This window comes from Cyprinodon variegatus, unplaced genomic scaffold (assembly GCF_000732505.1).
Source record: "Cyprinodon variegatus isolate N-32 unplaced genomic scaffold, C_variegatus-1.0 Scaffold118, whole genome shotgun sequence".
NCBI lineage: Eukaryota > Metazoa > Chordata > Actinopteri > Cyprinodontiformes > Cyprinodontidae > Cyprinodon > Cyprinodon variegatus.
The window spans coordinates 1024466-1046268 of NW_015150571.1; the positions used below are offsets into that span (position 1 = coordinate 1024466).

General features: G+C 36.0%; 1 protein-coding gene across 2 annotated transcripts in view; it reads right to left on the reverse strand.

Annotated features, from left to right (window-relative positions):
- Positions 1-21803, reverse strand: part of unc13c (unc-13 homolog C (C. elegans)) — a 168437-nt gene that overhangs the window by 20259 nt on the left and 126375 nt on the right. Inside the window, exons 21-30 of one of the 2 annotated variants that reach the window (XM_015375422.1) lie at positions 20230-20326; positions 18640-18783; positions 18395-18472; positions 15837-15914; positions 12752-12778; positions 6683-6771; positions 6202-6339; positions 4932-5055; positions 3693-3755; positions 2223-2303 (exon numbers count right to left, since the gene is read on the reverse strand). In XM_015375422.1, the coding sequence (XP_015230908.1) occupies positions 2223-2303; positions 3693-3755; positions 4932-5055; positions 6202-6339; positions 6683-6771; positions 12752-12778; positions 15837-15914; positions 18395-18472; positions 18640-18783; positions 20230-20326 (919 nt within the window). The remainder of the gene's footprint in view (positions 1-2222; positions 2304-3692; positions 3756-4931; positions 5056-6201; positions 6340-6682; positions 6772-12751; positions 12779-15836; positions 15915-18394; positions 18473-18639; positions 18784-20229; positions 20327-21803) is intronic. The other variant, XM_015375423.1, reaches the window with a different exon arrangement.

Consider the following 21803-nt stretch of genomic DNA (forward strand, 5'->3'; position numbering starts at 1 on the left):
CCCAGCCAGCTACCCAGCCAGCTACCCAGCCAGCCAGCCAAAGTCTTCAGCAGAGAATCTATGGAGGGACCTGAATGTTAAGGTGATGTCAAGAAAATGCTATTCGACAATATTAACAGGGGGTCTCATTACAGTTAAGCTGACAAGACTTTTCCCCTGGATTTTATTGAGGCGTTTAAATAATTTGACAATAAAATTTTTATAAAAATGTTTTTTTCAGAATTCATAATCCCTTCACATTATTTTATGATCTGTTCAATTTTCTATTAGTAGTACACTTCTAAGTTCAAGAAAATTGATTTTACATCTTTGGCAGAGATATTAATAATTTGGGGCTTAAATGCATCTTGCTATTTTATTGTTTTTCACAGTGTAATAAAAAAAGAGAATAAATGCTGCCACAATGGCATCTTGTCTACATTTCACCCCTCTTTCATCATTTAATAGTTTTAAAGTAACTATTACATGTACAATGTGAAATATAGTATTTGCAAAAAAAATCCTACTACACGATACATTTTTACAGCATTTCTTCAGCTATAGGGCATTTTGTGTCACATTTAGCGGCAAACACTAAATATGTATGTTATAAAATGTTAAACTTAATGGCTGCATGGTGGGGCAGTTTGTAGAATTGTTGCCTTGCAGCAAGAAGGTTCTGGGTTATCTGGGTTCTGAAATAAAAACCTTTGAGTATGAAAGAGAGGAAAAATACTACTATGAGCGTCTGCTTACTACCCAGAGTGTGTACCATATTTATTCAAAATTAATTAAATAAATAAATACTGCTATTGATAAACTTTCAATTAATATTCCAATAAATAAATAAATATCACCATGAAATAAAACAAAAATAAATATGTTAAAATATTTTTTATCTTATTTATTTAATTATATTTCAAGGTTTTTTATTTATTCAAAGATTAAGTAATTTATTCATATTCTTAATGGAGTATTATTTTGCAATGGATTATCATTTTGTAACGATTAATCAGAAGATTGCTCCCAATCTTCTGATTAGCCTGGTCTTTGTTCAATTTCCTATTTATACACCTCCTGTTCAGTCACTGATTGCTGGTTCCTTGTCGTTTCCCTCACGTGTGTTTTCCGTGATGTCTCCTAGAATTAGGTTTTCTGTATTTGTTGTTTTTGCATTCTTGCCTCAGTTGCCACCAAAATAACACTTCACCTGCAGTCTCTGCATTTGGGTCTTCCAAAACCTCCACTCAACCTGACACTTACATTTTCAATGCGCATTTCAAAGCTGAATAATGACCATGGATGTCCACTGTTTGCAGGAATGTGGTTCAAAGCTGAATTCAGCATAACTCCACAACATATCTTAGTTCACAGTTCAAAAATGGGGATAAAGAAAGCTTCATCGCTAAGCTGTTAAATTGACCGTACCAACAATTAACAGGACTTTTATGAGTGCATTCATCTTTTATCCCTCCCACTTCATTTTTTTCACAATTTCAATGGTCTGTCTGGATGAAATATTGTCATTGGTATAGCCACTAAATCATTCATGAAAACATACATAGCGTAAGTGAATAAAAAGGTGATTGAATAATATCCATATTTTCTTGCTTTACAAAATCTGAAGAACTGTGCTGCATATTATATGTTGAGTTGGTCTCCTTATTATGCAATGTGGGTTTACAAAATATGCTGATGATATGCATTAAAAAAAAAAAAAAATCTTTCTAAATTTACATTGGATACCTTCATATAATGTATTAACCATCCTGAAAAGATTGTATATATGTGATAAGTCCACACATGTTGATTTAGTTGAGTTAAGACACAGTTCTCATTTGATGAGAATGAAGCCCACTGACATGACGAGTCTACTTGTAGGTAGTTTCTATGGTGATGGTAAAATCAATTAGTTTTCATGGCATTTTATGATGCAAGACCAATACACCACAGCTTTCTTTTCAGCTCTGTAGAAATGAGGTTCAGCTTTCAATCTGCTTTTTACCCAGGGTTGCAATTGCTTTATTTTTATTATACAGTGGGGAGATCCTTCACTGTGAAGGCTTTTATTGCATTCTTTAGGTGGATGTATTCATACAGGATCCTAGGCTCTGCATAAACATTAACTGCTCATCTGTAATTCTGATTAAATCATTTGCGTGCCATTTTTTATCTGCTTTGTTTTTAAAAGGTTAACTTGAGCCTTTCAGTGCCACCTTTGCTGAAATCAGCAGAAAACTTACCTTGATAGTGGGAAGCACAAGGTCCATGGCGGCACACTGGCGAGGCGTCAGACTTCTGGTATCCTCTCGAATGACATGCTCCTGGAGATGCCAGAACGGGGGAATCAAAGCACAAGGATAATATTGCATTCCTTTCTCACACCCTTATTTTCAAAATGGTTCATACTCTAAATGCAATGACCATAATTCACCCCACTGAGTGATAAACCTTACCTTTTCTGTTTTACATCAGAGTGGTAAAAATCTATTTTAATCATGAAAAATGTTTTTGTCGATTCTAATTGGAGCTTTCCTGACCTTTAAATGGATTGCAGTAAATAAGTTCTGGCACTGCTTTATTTCCCAGGTGTCGGTAAGCCTTACATGGCACAACCAGAATGCGATAAATGTTATAAGAAATGGGAGGAGAGAGAAACTAAAGCACAGATGCAATCATTGCAACTGTATGATACTCGGATACATTTTTGCCATGTCTTAAATTCCTTACAGTTTATAAAATTTCCCTTGGGATAGATTGTAGATGCTAGAGAATTATATCATAGTCACAGCTTTTAAAGGTAAAATTTGGGGTATAAATCATGGGTCTCATCTTGCAAAAGATGTTTAACTATGACTATAGAGTAATGCTTGACAAAAGAGGTAAAGTAAATGAATATACTACTCCCTTTAACAGATGCTAGAACACAATTTTAGTCTTAACCATTGGCTTCAAGGTGTCAGGACACTTGTATTAAAGCAGGTCACATCCATGAAAATAGACCATTACAAATAGCATTTAGTAGAAGGACCAACAAAAGACTGAAACTATGCATATTTCCCTTAAAATCTCTGACTGGTGATCTGCTGGTCTAATTCAGTTTTTCTCTAATTCACTAAATACATCAAAACTAGGACCACTCAAAATTATATCTGAATGCATTAAATAATGGCATGTGCCTCTTTACAAGTTCAATAAAGATGTAGTAAAGTTTATGGGTCGTTCACAATTTTTCAGCATTTTAAAAAGTGAACAAAACAAACTCATTTTGGATGACTCATCCCTTCCTGCCAAAAGTTTACCACAAGACAATTATCCACCCCCACCGCCACCCACCCCATCCCTACTTTGTTAAAGCTTGGACTAACAATCCAAGAACATACGTGGCTATTGTAGGTAAAATATCTTCAAAATAAAAATAAAACAACTGATAAAATGTAAAATTTAATGTGTAAGTGCAGTGAAATGTCCTGTAAAGTGAGCTGAGAGGAATTTTTTTAAGAAGAGGACACCAGTTTAAAACTCACAGTGAGGCATGAAATCATGATATCTGAAATACAACAAGGCACATAATCCTGCTAGACATGATGGCAGAGTCTTTGTAGAAGCAGTTAAAGTTTGGTCTTGATCAGAGTTCAAACTTGAGCTTTGAATCACAAACTTGGGAGTTTTGAAACGAGGAAACATCTGTTACAGAATCATTAATAGCTCACCTTCAGTTTGGACAGCTGTCCCAAGTCCTTGGCAGCACTAAAGATCATCTGAGCTCCTTGTTGCTGAACATACAAAGGTACTTTTATCAGTACATGAAGGAATAAGATAATGCTTGATTTTGTAACAAACTAAGAAACACAAGACAGGGACACTGAGCATAAATAACTGCGCTAATGTTTCTAACTTATTGTAGTTCAACTCAATGGGCCAATATGGAACAAAGATAAGACAAAGTCATCAAACCATTGCTGGCTGTATCTAGTGCCAGCAGTCAAACAAGAACAAGAACTTAATGTGGAATAAGCTTAAAGTGAGATTATTAAAAATAGAAAAAATCTCTCTATGTGCTTAAAGATTTAGATAACTGATAATATTATTATCACTGCAAAAAAAGCAATTTGGGATGATACTGAACATAGCTATTAAATGTTTTTAACATCAATATCAAGCTTTTTATTTGTACATATAATATTGTATCATGGATAAATTTGATCACTGTTGAAATATTTTTGGCAACAAGTCCTAACTGACATCTCCAAAATACAAAATAAGCTGTTACTCTCTGCATTGGAAATAAGCAGTATTTGGTTTGGTCATAGTGTATATGTTTTATTTAAAACATACTCTGTTATTATAAAACTCTGCTATTATAAAACCATTTACGAGACTTGTCTTTGCCTTTTTTTTGCAGTTTTGGAGTAAACAGATACCAAAGATTTTTTTGTTAAATCTTACCTGGTTTAGTTACAGTATGGTGCTTGAGGCAAACTGACTAGCAGGAGGAATTTCTTAGACCTACGGTAGTGTTGTTGCTTATGAATGGCTAATCCTAACTTTGGCTCTCCAGGAAAGGTTTTAGAAGACACTTTTTTCAAAGAATACAAAACATATCTTTGTATTTATACTGCTTTTTAAGCTTGGCATTTCAAAAGTTAAGATTTAAAGTTAATTACTTAAGTGTTAAATAAGAAGTACTGGCTTGAAAATAGTAGAAGAGGATAGGATATTCAGAACCTGACTTATATTTCAGCAATTAAAACAAAATAAAGTAGTTAAATGAAGACATTTTTTTTAAGTAAGTACAAAAAATGTATTCTATTATATATGTATGTCTTTTAAAGAATTCTTTGCTCCATTTTCTCTTTCTGTGTACTTCATTATAACCGATGAGGGGGCTTGCCTAAAAGGTTAAGGTACAGGATGATATGAAAATAAGAGTTAAAAACTGATCAACTTACACTCTGGTCGCTCAGAGGAGGCAGAACAATTGTTCTCTCGATGGTGTTCAGAACTATTTTCCAGAGTTCTTTGAGAACTCTCTTTAGCACAGTCTTCTCACAGATCTTGGCGAATAACATCAAACTAGGAGACACCAAAGAGGGATTAGGTTTAACACATGCAGCCCATGTTTTTAAACAAACCTAACATAGCTGAAGGCATCAAGTTATGATGTCTTTATATAGAATATTCATAAAAATTGAAAACACCTGTGACTGAGAATAAAAGCAGGGGCTTTGTGCTTTAATCTCGCCCCTTTGTGCAGGCAGGGTTCTCTGAATCGGAGGAAGGATTTTCTATTTCCATATCATTAAGAGGATTTTCTATAATACCACATTGGCCTCTATGTTGCTTTGCCAAATGGAGGAGAACCATTCTTCAGGCTCAGCTGGGGCCTCTCACCTCTTTCTACACTTTTGAATATAATGAAAACCGCTAATGTAGATGTAACCTTAAAGTGAAAGACTTTCAAAAAATCAAGGCTTAATTTCTTTAGAATCTGGGAACTGCCAAAAAAGTAATGAAAGCAATCAAACATAATTTTATGACAAATAAAATGGTAAAGTAATATGTTACCTTAGCTTTAAAGTAACCAATATGTTGATTGTTAAAAGCAGAAAGAGAAGGCATTCCAACAGAAGCTTTATAATGCTTTGGGCAACCTTAGGTCTGCCATCAGTGATGTTGCAGACAATGTCACTGGGGACTCTTAAACTACAGCAATTGACCCATACAGGAATGGTAGTACCAAGACAATAAATTTGAGGTACTAATTTTGCTCCCAGGATCCCCAGATCTCAATTAAATTGAGCATTTGAGGGATATCCTGGGCTAAAAGTCTGATCCATATTGTCTCGGTGCCAGATACTACAACACCAGTTTGTGGGATTAATCAAGTCAATACTGCATTTCAGGGCTATTTCAACGTACTATTTGGTTGTCATAATAGTAAACATGACAGGTTTGTATTTTTAAGGTAATAATAGCCCAACCTGTATTGTTTCCTACTAAACTGTAAACATACAAATCATTCCTTGCGTACACTAATTATGAATTATCTCCCACTATTGTCTCACTACTTTTGCAGTGTAAAAATATTTTTAACTGTGAAACATAAAAATTTGTAATGTCAATTAGTCCTTAAATCATCTTCAATTAATTTGCCAGAGAGGCTGTAATGAGATAAAACAACAGTTGTTTTTATTATCCTGACCCTAATCAGGTACTCACTTCTTATCCAGAAGATCCATAAGGGGCCGTAAAACAGTTTCTGCATCAATGGCAGGATTGCTCCCTTTGACTGGCCCTTTCATCTGGACCAGCTCCTGGTTCATCTGCTTCACACAGTCCTCAATTACAGGTTTAAAACTGTGAACACAAGAGTTTATAATGCCTTTTTGGACGTGCAAAACTATTAAAACAGTCAATGTAAACCATCTTTTATTGGTGCTATCAGAATCCCACAGTCCCCATTAGCTCAATGGAAGGGCTTTTCAGAAAAAAAGTGTCATTTCTTCAAGCTGAAATGTTATGTGACTTGCTGTGTTCACAAAGCATGAACTAGAGCCAATTAAATTTTGAAACTGACAATGACTAAGCATCCTTATGGCATATTTTCACTTCAACGGACATTATGGACACACCAATCAACCATAAAGATTTGTTTCAGACTGACATACTGCACATGAGTTCAAGTTACACCGATACCCACCTGGAGCCAAACACCCCGCTGAGCTCATCCAGCACTGCGTTGAGTTTATTTTGCAGCTCTTTCAGCAGATCACTGGCCTCTGCATCCAGCTGTCAGTGAAGAGAGAGACAGACTGTCACCACATCTATCCGCTCCATATAGTAACCCACACTTACTAGACCACCGTGTCTCTAGAGAATGTCACTATTCTGGTGAGGCTTGAGGGAAAGGGAACGAAGAGAGCCTTGCTGCTGACTTCTTACTCTTTCTGCCTTTCATCTGTACTATGAATACCAATGGGGAGCTCAGCTAAGAGCAATTATGACCGCTTGCCAAGTCATAAAACATGGTGTCAGCAATGAGGCATCTAGCTACAGGGACATTCCAGTAGACTACAACATAAGTTACAACTACCTATACAAAAGAAACACAGAGAAAACAAAAAATTATTTTTATTAAGGTGTAATGAATTGCAACATGCGGTAATGAAAATTAATTTTCTTTCTTAGACTAGATCAAAACTTGACTTCCAGTATTCTTTAAAAGATAAGTTCTTAGTAAACAGTAACCAAAACTGACAAATTATTAGCATGCCCATGCATCGGCATGTCCAATTCATTAGGGAAATCAGTTGGGTTACTTGCATGTAAAGCAATTTTGTCAATCAAGTCAGCGACTAAAAGCATTGAGACCTTTGCAAATGTCAAAGATGAAATTCAAAGCAAGCATCAGAATGGGGAAGAATGAAAATACGAGTGAATTTGACTGTCGTGTGGTTTTGGTGCCACATCAGTTAGTCCGATTAACTTAGACATTGTTCACACATAGATGGTATCAGCCCTGAAAAGTTTGACCCTAAAGATGAAATCACATGGAACCACAAGGGGTGTAATAGGTGCAATACCTATGATACACTTGTGAGTGATATGGTAATAATGATTAGAGATTAAGAATTTCACATTCAGTATGTCCTTGAAAGTGTAAGAACAGGAAGATTGTGACAACAGTGACCTCGGAGTAAGAAAACTGCATTTGTGTGTACAAACAGCAAGGTACGCCACTCAAAAACTGCAAATTGGCAAAACATGTTGGTGTAAAATCCACAATAAACGAATATGCTCTGTAAGTAGCTTCACAGTCACAACACTAAAGTCAGCCATCAGCAATGCTGGTGGGTTGGCACAAGCGTGTAAAGGGACAGAGGAGGCAAATGCACAAACCTGCCAGTTTGTGGTTGTTTTAGTGGTCATGGCTTCAATTTCTCCCTATCTGGTAGCCAGGTTCAACTTTAGTCTCTTTTACTACCACTTTGTGTCAACCCATCACACTAAAAGGGATACTCCCAAACCCAGGTTTGTGTGGATAGGGCCAATGCTGATGTACTACAATTTCATGCAAAGCTATTTCTTGTTGATAATAGAGTAGCTTTGGTAGCCAGGTTTGAGATAACAGAAAACTACTAAGGTGAGCAGAGTGCTATCTCTAAATACTCAACACTGTAAACCTAGAAGTAGGTAGTGCAGTGCAGGTCCAATGATTCAGCTGCAATATCCAGATAACAAAGTCATTCCTCAGTAATATCCAAGAACACTAGATCTCAACCTAGGGACAGGTAAATGTGTTATTATTAATATTATGTGTTATTATTATAATAAAGCATTTGCTTAGCCATTGTTTTATTAATGCTTTAGTGCTTCTTAATTAGACACAGACACACTACCAAACGACTGTGCCACAGGTAGTCAAGCTTTGGCTTTGGATAGGCATAATTTTTTCATCTCAACCAATGACAGCTTTTGTGCCTAACTCCATCATAAAGCCAAGACAAAAAAAATTGAGAAAACTACTGAACTTTTACATGCACATTTGGATTTTAAAAATCTTTGTGACAATGGCTTTGGCAAACAAAGTTATTGGTAGCCATGTCAATGCTAAATTGTCTTGTCATCAAAATTGTTTGAGTAAAAGCATCAATTTTATCACCTATTAAAACAGAGCTTTTTTGGTGATAAGGAGCGCTGATAGCAACCCTGAGCTCTCCTCTCCTCTGACAGAAGGCAGTAGGCAGGTCAGCAGAGAGACGTGAGCTACACATACTAATCCCTCATTCATGCGGACTCTGTTATCAGCGTGTTTAGCTCTGCCTCAAATCAAAGCAATTCTAGATCATGCAGTTATTGACCGATTGACTTCATGGCGCTCCCGAGATTCCAAGCCTATTTTTAATGGATAGCAGAGCAAACACAGAGCGTAGTCAGTCTTACATACGGACTATGCTCTCATTATATGAAAAACTGAATACGGTGAGCTTTCTTCTGTCAGCAAAGTCTTCTCATACAATAAGGAAAACCATTTAATAAATGTTAAGTCAAGTAGCACCTTTGTGCACATCAAAAAACTGTCACCTTAAGACAAACATAGACTAGGAAAAAATAACATAATAAAGATGACTTTTTTCTTTTTCTTAAAAAGAAAAATGCCAATGGCAGATATCTAGGGATACATATATATTTGATGTTAATATCTTCATGTATTTTTCAAATCTGATAAGAAAAAACACTTGGGGAATAGTAATAGTACTTTATTTCATGTTTTATTGGACTTTTATTCATAAAAAGTACCTTAAAAAGGGATATAATCAATTACTGAATAATGTTTAAAGCAGTGGAGTTAATCCCAAACATTTCCTGTGATTAACCACTATTCAGTCATTGACAGCGTTAGATCTGGTGGTATAGTAAATAGAATCTTTAGTGTTAAACATCAAATCTACAGCCCATGCAGGGATTCTATTATTTCAATGCTGACTAACATTTATGAAGAACATGACTGACTTATTCTAAATGTACTGCAAAAAGAATTAAGGCAGTACCAACACAACCAAGATACCAATACAGAACTAGCAAGATGTACTCATAAAGTGGCTGATTAACATTTGAGCATATGCATGTGATAATGCCTCACAAGCGTTCATGTTTGCATTAATTTGGCAATGCCTAAACATTGTATTAAATAAGTGAAAAGACTGTATTCAGTAAGACATGGCCCCACATGTATGAAAGAGCAACACATTGGACCCAATAAACTCTGCCATGAAGTCCTGTCAGTGATCTCACACACTAATTGCAGACGGCTCAGCTGGATAACAGACATGGTAGATGTAACTTTTCCTCTACATAGCTTTTCTGTTGGCATGCTTTTATCTGCACAGGGAATAAGACATATCAGTCAAAGAACTTTGCCCATTATGATTCGGCTGACATTTCACTAGCTGTGTAAGGGATAACATCTTTTCAACTGATAGTGAAAATAATAAAAAAAAAACATTAAGGGTCTAGTCTATCATGATATAATATGATTCTGGATTTCTATCTCATCAGAGAGCAATCTATGAAAGAATGGCTGGGGAGAACTAGCACTGCAATCCTAAAGTCCACATAGCCAGAAAAAAAAATCACAGAATTGTCTTTGGCCTTTCAATAAATTGGCGTAAAAATTGGAAAAAAAAAGGTAAATAGAAAATAACAACATTTAAATCTTAACTTTTTAAAATGTTGATATACCTCTCTGGTGGTAACCAACCTATACCAACATAGCTCTATCAATGCTGGAACCTTTACGGAGGAAAATTAATGACAGAAAAGAAACCTTACTGACTCTCAAATTGAAAAATATGAGTTCATATTGAGTAACTTCTTCAAATATTAGATAACATATTTAAAAATGTACATCCTGATCCATAATAGCTAGTGGAAACACTTTAGTTAAAACAGTTTCAGTGAGATACTTCTTAAGGTCCACTACACAACTCACATCAGTCTAGTGAAAGTTTGTTCCTCTCGTCACTTTCAATTGTCAGACTTTTTAGGGAAGTCTTTCAAGTACAGCATGGTGGACTAGTGGTAATAGTAGAGTGCTTGTATTCTGAGAAGGCTGTGAGTACACTGTTTAAACTCCACAGCCTGCCACTCTGAGTCCCTGAGTAAGACACTCCGAGAATGCTGCCTCTTGGGCTCTAAGGTCAATGTCCAATGTCATTATAATTTATATTTGCAGTGACTAATAAGGTTTTTTTTTTTTACCTTTATCCTTCCACAGACCTCAACAACGTCACAAAATGATTATCCAAGGACTTCCTCAACTATTAACTGTGAGTCAGCCCTTGGTGGATTTACATATATCTTCCTAAAGCTTTGGCTGATGCACAAGTGTATTCCGGGTAGATTATGCATACCGAAAACTTTTTTTTTTTTCCCTAATTACAGACATGTCTCCAGCATTGTTAAATACCATTAGCAAATATATAAGAAAAGAACACAACCGGTTGTCCTTCAGCATATAATTTTTTTTTTCCATGACTGTGTAACAGACCAGCCAGTTTTTAAAGCAGTGGTTCCCAATGGGGGGGCGTGGAATTTTTTGTGTAATCCAAAGGGGGGCCCAGAGGAAAATCTTTGGGAACCACTGTTTTAAAGAATTGTGTTGACTAACATTACTTTAAAATTAATCTAATCCAATAAGATTCTATTTTTGCCTTTCAAATTAAAATCAAACAGTTTTTTAAAGTTTTATTACCAAAAGTTTTTTTTTTCCACCTTTCTTAGTCCAATATCTGTTTATGCAGCAATGAAAACGCATGTATAGGTATATTTTAATGTTAGAGCCACGTCCAGAAACTGGAAATTTAATACATCAAATATTGAATTGCCTAAACATGACCTCTTCTGTCAAGTTACATAAATACTAACCGTGCTTAATGAATTAAAGAACAACTCATTATAAATTATACAAGGGAAACATCAGGCTTGGAATGCATAGAACACCTGGATTCTCCATGGTGGCTGGTTTCAATCGACACTGACTGGCATGAAGGGTTCTCTGGAGTATATAAATACTTCCCTGGCTGTCAGCCTATCAGCTGCAGCCCCAGCTTCCCTTCACTTTGCCTCTTTCAACAGTACACTATCTACACACTGGCAGGTTGTTATTCTGCTGCACAGATGACTCAAAGCGACTGTGAGAGCCGAATAAAGAAAGGTTTTACAAAAAGTCAATTTCAACGAGCACAAGCACATTTGCAAACAGTGCAACACCCAAAATACAGTCTGGTCCTAATCTAGAGAGATCAGTTGCTGATGAATCTATTGTATGAGATTATTGTAAATCTCTGTTATTTGCAGCATTTTGATAACAGCTCTTGGTAATTACACTGCCCCTCTTACATTCGCAAGTCGATTAGTGATAGAAAGCTATTCTGTGATAAAAGCTAAGATGAGAAACTTGCATCGGAAAAGAAAAAAATTCCAAGCAGTGTTACAAGAGTTAAATATGTGGTCTAAATAAAAATGTAAGTTGAAAATGTTACTTTCAGAAAGGGAAATTAATATTTATAATTTATAAAATGATGTCTTATGATTGACCTGGGGTGAGACCTGAAAACATTTTAAGCCAGACTAAATAAGCGGTGTCCTTACTTATTGAGAAATTGAAGTTCTTTAAAAGATTTTGAGAAATTTGTTTATTTCAAAAAGTATTAATCTATTAAAAGCCCATTGTCAATATGTTTTCGAATGTGATTTAATAAGAACCCTCAAGGGTTAAATCTAGATACTACGAGATAGATACAGATACAAAGGGCACAGCTAGAGAAGTGTGCATGTGTTTTAGGAGTTCATTAATAAAAGAACTCCTAAAACCCTGTCTAAAAAATATGCGCCTGGAAAATGAAAGGAAAGGACAAAAACCACAGCCATCGACTTGGTCAGCCTACTACCTTCCTGTTTATGTAGAGCGGGAAAAAACATCCAAAAATAAACACAATTGCACAGCGTCACATGGGGAAAAACTTAAAGCCTAAAATAATGATCCAATGATTTGAGCTGGTATCTCCAGAGAGCAGGGGATGGAGCGCTTAAGCAGCCTGTCCAAAGGGTGATGGGTAATTCAAGTCCATATGCTCTGCGGCACATGCTTACTAGTGGGGTATGACAGGGATAGGAGTGTGAGGGGTGGCGATTGTTGGGTGGAGTGCTGAGTTGTAATAATTGGTAAATGGAAATAAGGGTTGTTGATGAGCCCTATTGCACACACCTTACAGAAGGAGACAACCCCCTCCTCCTGGAGACAGAGAGAGAGCACAGAAAGGAAACGAAAGGAAACAGAGGACACAACGACAGGAGACAAAATGCAAGGCAAGACAGGTGTTAGAAACTACTGAGACACATGCACTGAAGTTGTAAGAGATTGTGGGGTTGCTTCTTAGGTAAGACTGAAACACTCAACAGTTATTAGGAAGGGCAAAAACAGTCACCCGGATTCAACACAGAATTAAGATTTAGCACGACACTTATTAAGAGGGTAGGTGGGTATACGATTCAAACAGGGGGTTAGTAGTGGGAAAGTAGTTGTTATGGTGATCCTCAGACCTGGTCTACACTAACATGGATATTTTACAAAGTGGAGCTCTTCTCGTACATTTATCTATTTTTGCTTAGAAAAGAACAAACATACAAAGATTTAAAATATTTTTTTAGATTTCCCAAAGTATATTTTTTTCTAACTCTGCTTAAAACTTAACTTTAAGCACACCATAAGCACAACACACAGTAGTATTGGTCAATTCATGTCATAAATTCTTAATTATTGCAAAGAGGATTAAAGGTTGTAGTAAAGCCAAATCAAAGTTTGAACCATTATATATGGTGACTGCCGTGGGTAGGAAGAATCTCCTCTTTTGCCTGTGTTCCTGCAGATCTGAGAAAGGCTCTGAATGGAGTAATCATTGTTTAATTACAGTTTGCTAAAGAATAGGTTCCAGTTTGTTCATTACGTTCTCTATTTATTACACATGCAATATTATATAGAAGCTATGAAAGATCCCCAAACTTTGTCAACCTTTTTAATTCACTTTTTGGGCTTTACTATATCAACAGCACAGATTTTTTTGTCCATATCCTACATAATTCCACCTCCTGAAGAAAAAAAAAAAACGGTTCTGTTTCTTTTTGTAGAAGGTTGCATGTACAGTTTAGTATTTTGCCCAGGTGAAAACCAACATATATCCATCCACCACCTCTGCTTCCTCTTACATACTGGTAACAAAGTTTGATTATATCTTGCCTCTTCCTTAAACCAACTATCAGCCATAAATTTCAGGATATAATTTCGGGATACAATTATTGTTCTCACTCTGTGTGGGAGTTGTCTGCCTGTTCCTTATAGCCAGTCTACTCTCCATTTACCATACATTTAGTGTAATACGTATGTCTTTAGATAAGGGCTAAAATACTACAGTCCTGGGGATGAAAAGGAATGATTAGCGTAAAGTACCATGTGTTGTGCTGTGTAAAGGAGGAGTCACAAGGAAATCTGACTTTTACAAGTTAACGAAAAGTCAGATGTCAAAAAGTTGTGCTACCTGTGTGTTGGTATTCGGCTTCAGTTAAATCTATTAGATAATTAGTGTCAAAGTGAGTTGTTTTTTTTTATGTGGCCTCATTTTCCAAACCAGAAAATCTTGGTTTCCTTCTTGCGCTAACATTTATGCACTTTGCTTTTATCATGCCTTTCTCTGTTCCACTGAAAGAGACTATTCCAACAATCAGGGACTCATCTACAGGCTGTTTGTAAGTGTTTCTGCTTGTGTAACTTTTTACACATTGTTTAAGAGACCAGGAACCGATGGTAAACAAACCATGGCTAACTGATAATGATGCGAACGCCACATCCTCATAGATGCATCCACACATATTTAAATTCTTATGTTAACCTTTGTGAAAAAAGTATAAAATGGTGGCTAAACAAGCTATACTTCCATGTTTTCTCCCCCAAAAAACATGAATTTTAATAAAATTTCAAAATAATTTTGAATGTAACATTCTAGATTATGAGTCCTTTACCTAAGTACATTATGTAAGTCTTTGTTCACTAACAAAACAGAATATTAACTTTTTATTAAAAAGAAAAAATAAGTGGGGACAGAGCTGCATTTACTTGTAACATTTTTTTTAATAAAAATAGTGCTTTAATTTGTCTGTTTTATGCCAATTCAACTCATCTCCAGTACTATGACCAAACACATACTCCTTAGAGCATAGGCTTAAATGACTATATAGTCATTGCTAAAAAGTTAAATGTGCATACTTTTTGCCATTATTTACTGTAGCTGCAAAGACTTGTGTTTTTACAATTTTATCCAGATCTGTTTTTTTTTTTTTACATGACTTAATAACAATAAATTGCAAGTTTAATGGCAAGACTTGTGTACTGTACAGGAAACAGAGATTTGATATATTTGCTGCCAAATCCGATCTGGAATCTGTTAAAGTGCTACCTGGGGTCAAAAATAGCATTGCTAGTAGCAATCAATATGGAGAATAAATATGGGATAAAGTAAGTTTGCTCATCATTTAGGTTGTCTACTGTAAAACAATGGATGTCCATGTATGTAAAAAAAGTGGATGTCCAGGAATTATGTCAAAAATAGGGAAATCTGGTCTTGTAACACTCAACAGTTGTTAGGGAGGGCAAAAACAGTAACCCGAATTCAACACAGAATTTAAGATTTAGCAAAACACTTATTAAGAGGGTAGGTGGGTATACAATTCAAACAGGGGGCTAGTAGTGGGGGAAGTCAGCCTTTCTGGCATGTGGTGGTGAGGAATATATACACCTTTTTCATTGGAAAATATTGCTTCAAAACTGTTTGTTTGTAAAATATCCAAGGTAGTGTAGTTGGGACATTTCTGAAATTAAGAGATAGATGAAAACTGGCTAGAAGGTATAGCTGAGCGTAAAACTGGCAGATCAACATCAGGACATCAAGGATGGCCTAAATCAATTTTAAAGACAGATGAGAATCAAAAAGGAACTTATCACATAATTATGTTCTTGGTTGTTTAATTTTTTTTCACAATGTTTACATTTGATCAGTACTGCATTTGAAGAAATGGACATGTCATAAAAGCTGTACAAAACAAAATGTATTTTTGTATACACTCTGTGTGTACGAAATCACAATAAAGTTTGTCTAAGTCTAAGTAAAATGCTTCCTCTTCTCAAGACATCCCATCAACCCTGAACATCTACACTGGAGCTAATGATATGGTCTAACATGGCATAGTTTTAAAATAAGAATCAGAAAACATTCACAAACTCAACAAATATATGCACAGACCTGTTTTCCACCCATGGACTCGAACATTTTCTCTAGCTGGACTCGAAGTTGCTGGATGTTGTTGAGGATAATGCAGGGCTGCAAAAGAGCAAAAGAGCTGCTGTTGGAACTGCATTGATATATCTTAAGGGAGCCATGATTGGCCGATATAAATGGAAACACAGTAAAAAAAAGCATCAAAAGAAAAATTACAATAGTAACAACTGTTCAATCCATCAGCTTTCATAACGTAACATATCATCTACACAATGAAGCAAGGTCTGCACTCAAAAAGTCAGCAGGGAAATGCAATACATAACACAACAAGGAGAGAAATGTCTGCACTGAATGTGTCAGACGTTATCGATTCTCTGTTCCACAACACGTTTAACAGGTGACAGGCATTAATCACATCGCTTTCCACCGACACCCAGAATAAATCCAGAGACTCTAAAGAACTCATATATTTTGTTCTGTCTGCTAAAAAAATGAAACTAAATAAATAAATAAAAAAATTAGAAGGAAATACAACTTGCCTTAATTAACACTTAAGTGATGGATTCAAAAAATACTATAATTCTTGGCCCAAGAGGTAATGGATCATTGGTATATTTCAAAACCCAAAACAATCAACAGGGTGTCTACCTGCAATTCAGAATGGATTGCTTTCTATTAGATCTATGTGTTTATAAGTGTGACCCATCATATATCTGTGAAACACTTTGAACAAGATTTGGCAAATTTTTAATGATCTAAAACTGAACAACTCCCCGGGCGCCGTACAATGGCAGCCCGCTGCTCCCAAAGGAGATGGTTGACATTAGTTAATTTCGTTGCTCTGTAATTGTGACAGTGTAAAGACATTAAAAGGCTAGAAAAAAAATTTATATTTCTATATTTGATTTTTTTTTAGTCGTTGACAAAGATACACTTTTAGTCTTTTTTTATTTATTTAACTGAATAAGTGAATAGTGGGAAGTAATTTTAGGGAGCTGTAGTGAAGGTTGATTGATTAAGTTAGAAAGCTGATAGTGTACTAGGAGCAGTCATTTCTTCAATGTATCAACGGATACATGTGAGCCTATCCAGAAGATAAGTGGGAAAGCGGAGAACAGATTCAAGTGCCAGTTCACGTTAAGTCAAACAGGCTCATCTTTCCTGTTGAGACTTGATCCTTCCTGGCAGTAAATAAGAACTAGTAATCAATCTTGACCACCTTTTGCAGACGATATATTATAATCAACTTGAGACCTTACAACCCCTTGCAAAAGCATTCATAATGTTTTTAAAATTGTCACAGCCAAAAGTTTTAATATGTCTTACAGGGATTTTTTGGAACCCAATGTAGTTGGGGTGTGAAATTCAATTACAATTAGCTGAACGGGTAAATGTTTGCTCACCCTTTGAAAAAATTCCCAAGAACTGGTCTTTATTTACAGGTAGTGTTGCACCGATACCAGTATCTGGCGAGGCCCCGATCCAGCACTAAAATGGTATCGGTATCAGCGAGTACCAACAAATAGGGCACTGATACCATTTTGAGAGCCAAAAGTTTATTTAACTATTCTCACCCATTCCAGGTAGGCAATAAAAAGTTCTACTGGATTCACTTTGTATTAGTCTTTTTCCTGCTTCACAAAGGTATGCACCGGCTTGACAAAGGCATGATGGCAATTATTTTACATCCAAGTAGTATGTAGTTCTTCATGTAAACACACACACATCAACTTCAAACAGTATCGGCCAATAATGCACAGCCAGATATCGGGTATTGGTAATCAGGGGCCAAAAAATGGCATCAGCGCAACACTACACACGGGTATGCTATTAAATGTTGTTGGATATTTGTGCAGCCTCCCTTTTAAAAATGCACTCATTTTCTAAAGGCCTGTGTCCTTATCCTTCTGCTTTAAAGTAAGATGCAACTCTGAGTTTGACATTCCCATTGAGTCTAAGTAAAATGCACCAGGTTTATGATTATAAACCAGACAAACGTGGAAAAAAGTTTCAGGGATACTAAATGCTTTTTCATGGCCTTACAGCAGGGGTAATTGGATTCAGTCACCACAGTCGGTGCACATCACAGTTCCTTTTTTCCATCATTTGTCACTGTAGTCCTGTCAAGGGAAGGCATGCCTTACTTTCTCTCTGGGACAGTAGTAATGAGATCGTCACACAGTAAAGAAACATCTGCTCCCAAACTGCCTGTTATCTTTCATTTCGGCTTTAAAATCCAATGTGAATAATTAGGCCATTCAAAAAGCTTTGTGTTTAGCCATCCATCACTTTAAACAATAGACTGAGAAAAAAATGACTTGTCCTCATAGACTATGGGTGAGAAATACTGTACATAATTTAATCATGTTAATAGAGACAAGGATATTATAAAATATACTGTCAAGCTCTGCACAAAAAAAATGTTCTTAAAAAACTTTCATGGTCTCCATGCCAACCATTACTGGAGACTTATCATAGAAATACAGTTTTATTTTTGTGTTGCCATGTTTATATTTGGTATCGAGAAATTATATCAGTCTAAGTTTGCTGTTAACAACTGCAGAGATTGTGTGAGTACTTACCACATTCTCCTTATTTAAATGTAAAGGAAACTCCTTGGAAATGATTGCAGCATATTGCAAAAGAACCTTGTTGATAGTCTGCAGGGATAGAGAAGAGTTAACAATTACCCTCAGTTACTTTGCTGATATTAAACACAAAAAAACAAGTAAAATTCACCTAGATCGTGACAAACTCTTTAACTCTAAGCTATTATTGGCCATAACAGCAATAAATGTTCAGACGCAGCATGAAGAAAGAGACTGACCTTCGCAAAACGGCACATGAAATGAGCCAGAGCCTGTGGGTTCGGACATTCCAGCTTCTTAATAATCTCAAAACTCTGGTTTAGTTGAGTGAACACGTCCACCACCGAGCAGGAAAAGAGTGCGTGCTCCGAGGTTTGCTGAAACTAAAGAAAAGGGTTAGATAAATAGACACAAGTTAAGAAAAAAAGGGGACAAGAAGGCAAATTAGTCTGACAATAAAGAAAGGAAAAAAGCTGATTTTGACAAATGATGCGACTGAGAAATTGTGAAGATACAGTGTATAAATTCATATATTAAAGTAGGCAGTGCACATAATAAATCAATCAGTCAGAAAAACAATAGAGACATCACATATTACAATCCCTAGCATAAAAATACAGGCAAATCTGGTCCTAATGGATTGGTGTACAAAGAAAACTGGATAGAAAAGCTGCCAGTGGCAGTTTAGAAATTCCCCTCTGTGACTGGTTTTCAGCTGATCTAACACTGAATATCTGAAATAATTTCAAATTTTCAATCCACGGCAAAGAGGCACTCTGTTATTGTACTGACATCAACTCTTCTAGGAACAAAAACTGTGGCTTATTAAATAACACTCAACTTTTTCGGTATCAATTATGAGCTTAAAAAGTTGTTAGGGTGGCACAGAGATGTAAAAAATGTAAAAAGAGAAAATTGAGTTATATACAGAGGCACATTTATTTGACACTGGAGATAAGAAGAAAACAGGAATCTGAAACTATAATGGCAAAGTCGCTCTGTTCTATCATTTTAAATAATTCACTTTCATCCATTATGATGGATGATGCTGAATCTGAAAATGTTTGAGGTCTTGAAACTCTCACAGCTAATGGAAATCTATCAAATCTACATGTATCAGGTTTCCGTTCTGACAAACCTGATTTAAATATTATATAATTTTAAATGGCAAGACAATCTCCTCAGCCTGTCACCAGGTTCTGCTAAATATACAATAAAAAAAAAAGGTTTATTATATCAGACAAACATAAAAAAATCCAAAATTCCAACACTTAGGAACTGTAGGAGCCCACCACTTTCCCAAAACCTCTGTGAAGTTCAGATATGGTTGTCTTTATTTAAACTGCATTCATTATTTTAACTGAGAACCTTCAGAAATGTTACCTTAGCAATTGATATAAAATTATGGATGGAGAAAAAATCTTGTAAGGAACAGTTATAAAAGCTTTTTGTTGTTTAAACATCAGACAGATAAGGGATATCAGTGTTGATGCATCAACTTATCACACAAGTTCCAAAAGACTGTTTCCTGTCACTTTTTTCCAACATCCTCTGGAGCCCTTACTTCCCTGAAAAAAGAATCTTGCTTCCTCTTTGCTATAAATTTTTAATATATATATTTTATTTTTATTCCTCTCTTGTCATGTCTCAAGGCGAGAGGTGTTTTGACTGTACTAAATTTTCTTTATCCCACCATATCCTCCTCTACATCAAAATGTAATTTCTTTTTTTTCCCCCTCGTCATTATTAAAGTAGATATAAATGTCCTGGACAGCTTGATAAAAATAAAAGTTAAAGTTAAGTAAGAAATAATTCAGTGATGTACTTACTCCATCTTTCTTGTCCCTTTCAAGTGCTCCAGAGAGAAAGTCCATAGCAACAACTTCATTCTCATCAAGCCATTGAATGACAAAGGGGTCGAACCACCTACAAGAAAACAATTATAGTTGGATGCTGGATAAGTGACATCTGGAAGTAAAATTTACATAAAAGAGCAATATGTATTGCCAGTCATCTCTTAGTAAAACCTGTATTTATATAGTGTCATTGCATGTTTTGATATATTAAAACACTTTTTTTGGTAATGTTCGTTATTATATCATTACAAATAATGAAAACCCAAAATGTGGTGTCTTCAGACACTAGAATATTTTTAAAACTTCCATGGCTGTTTCCGAACATGCTCTAATCATTATATAGGGCACTATATAGTGATTACACCATTTTAGATGAGTTTCGGACATCTAGTGGATAAAAAAGTAGTGGACTTGAAAAATCCCACAATGCACCTTCAAAAGTAGTGATCATCCATGGTCACTAGACAAGCAGATATATCCTGGAATTCTTTGGGAGAGCTCTCCTCGCAAAGCATCATGGGATTTATTGTAGCAAAGATTTCAGAGTCGACGTGTGGGGAGGAAGAGTTACGTGACAAACGGAGTGCAAAAAATAGTGACCATCTGTCCGAACAGTTAGTAAACTGAATTCACTATAAAGTCCACTATATAGCCCCCGCTCTTTATAGTGATTGAGGGTTTTAGGGGTTAGGAAGGATGTTCGGACACAGCCCATAAATGGAAATTCATTGTATCACAACTTAATCATCTAATTAACTCAAAACACCTACAAAAGTTAACATGGCTTCTGCCTCTGGATCAGTAGGTAACACTAGTATGTATTAGACTTCTGACTTGACAGATGTCCAGAAGACAATTATCGACACCTTTCATAAGGAGGGTAAACCATGAAAGGTTGTTACTGGGGAAAAAGGTTTTACACAGGGGTCTGTATCGAAAGGAAAAGGACCAAAACAGGTATTTTATAACCACTTCAAAGGGAGTGCGACTGTAATCTGCTACAGTAGTGTCTGTCCACTGCATTTTCTGAAGTCCAAAGTTAGGGCTGCCACCTACCAGGGAATTTTAAAGCACCCCATGCTTCCCATGTTCACTGACAAGCTGAAAGGAAAAGCTGATTTTTTTCCCCAGCAATTCATGGCACCTTCCCACACTGCCAGGTTCAGAGATAGTGGGATTGCCGGTCTTGGTTGGCAGGCAAACTCCCCTGACTTGAACCCCCATTGAAAGGCTATTGGCTGTTGTCAAGACAAAGATGAGAGAAACCCAACCCAAAAATGCAGATGATCTGAAATCATCAATCAAAGCAACCAGGGCTTCTATTAAACCCACAAAGCATCACAGGCAGTTCCTGTTTCTAACTAAAGTGCTTTAATCAAACAATTGCTGCAGAAGGAGACCCAAGCAAGTATTGAGTACAAAGCCATTTGCATCCTTTTCCGAAACCCGACATATGTGCTTCAAATATTTTTCCAATACTCTAATGTAATATTGTGATTTTCTAAGACAATTTTTTCCTCCAAAAGAAATAAAAGCCTAACTTATTT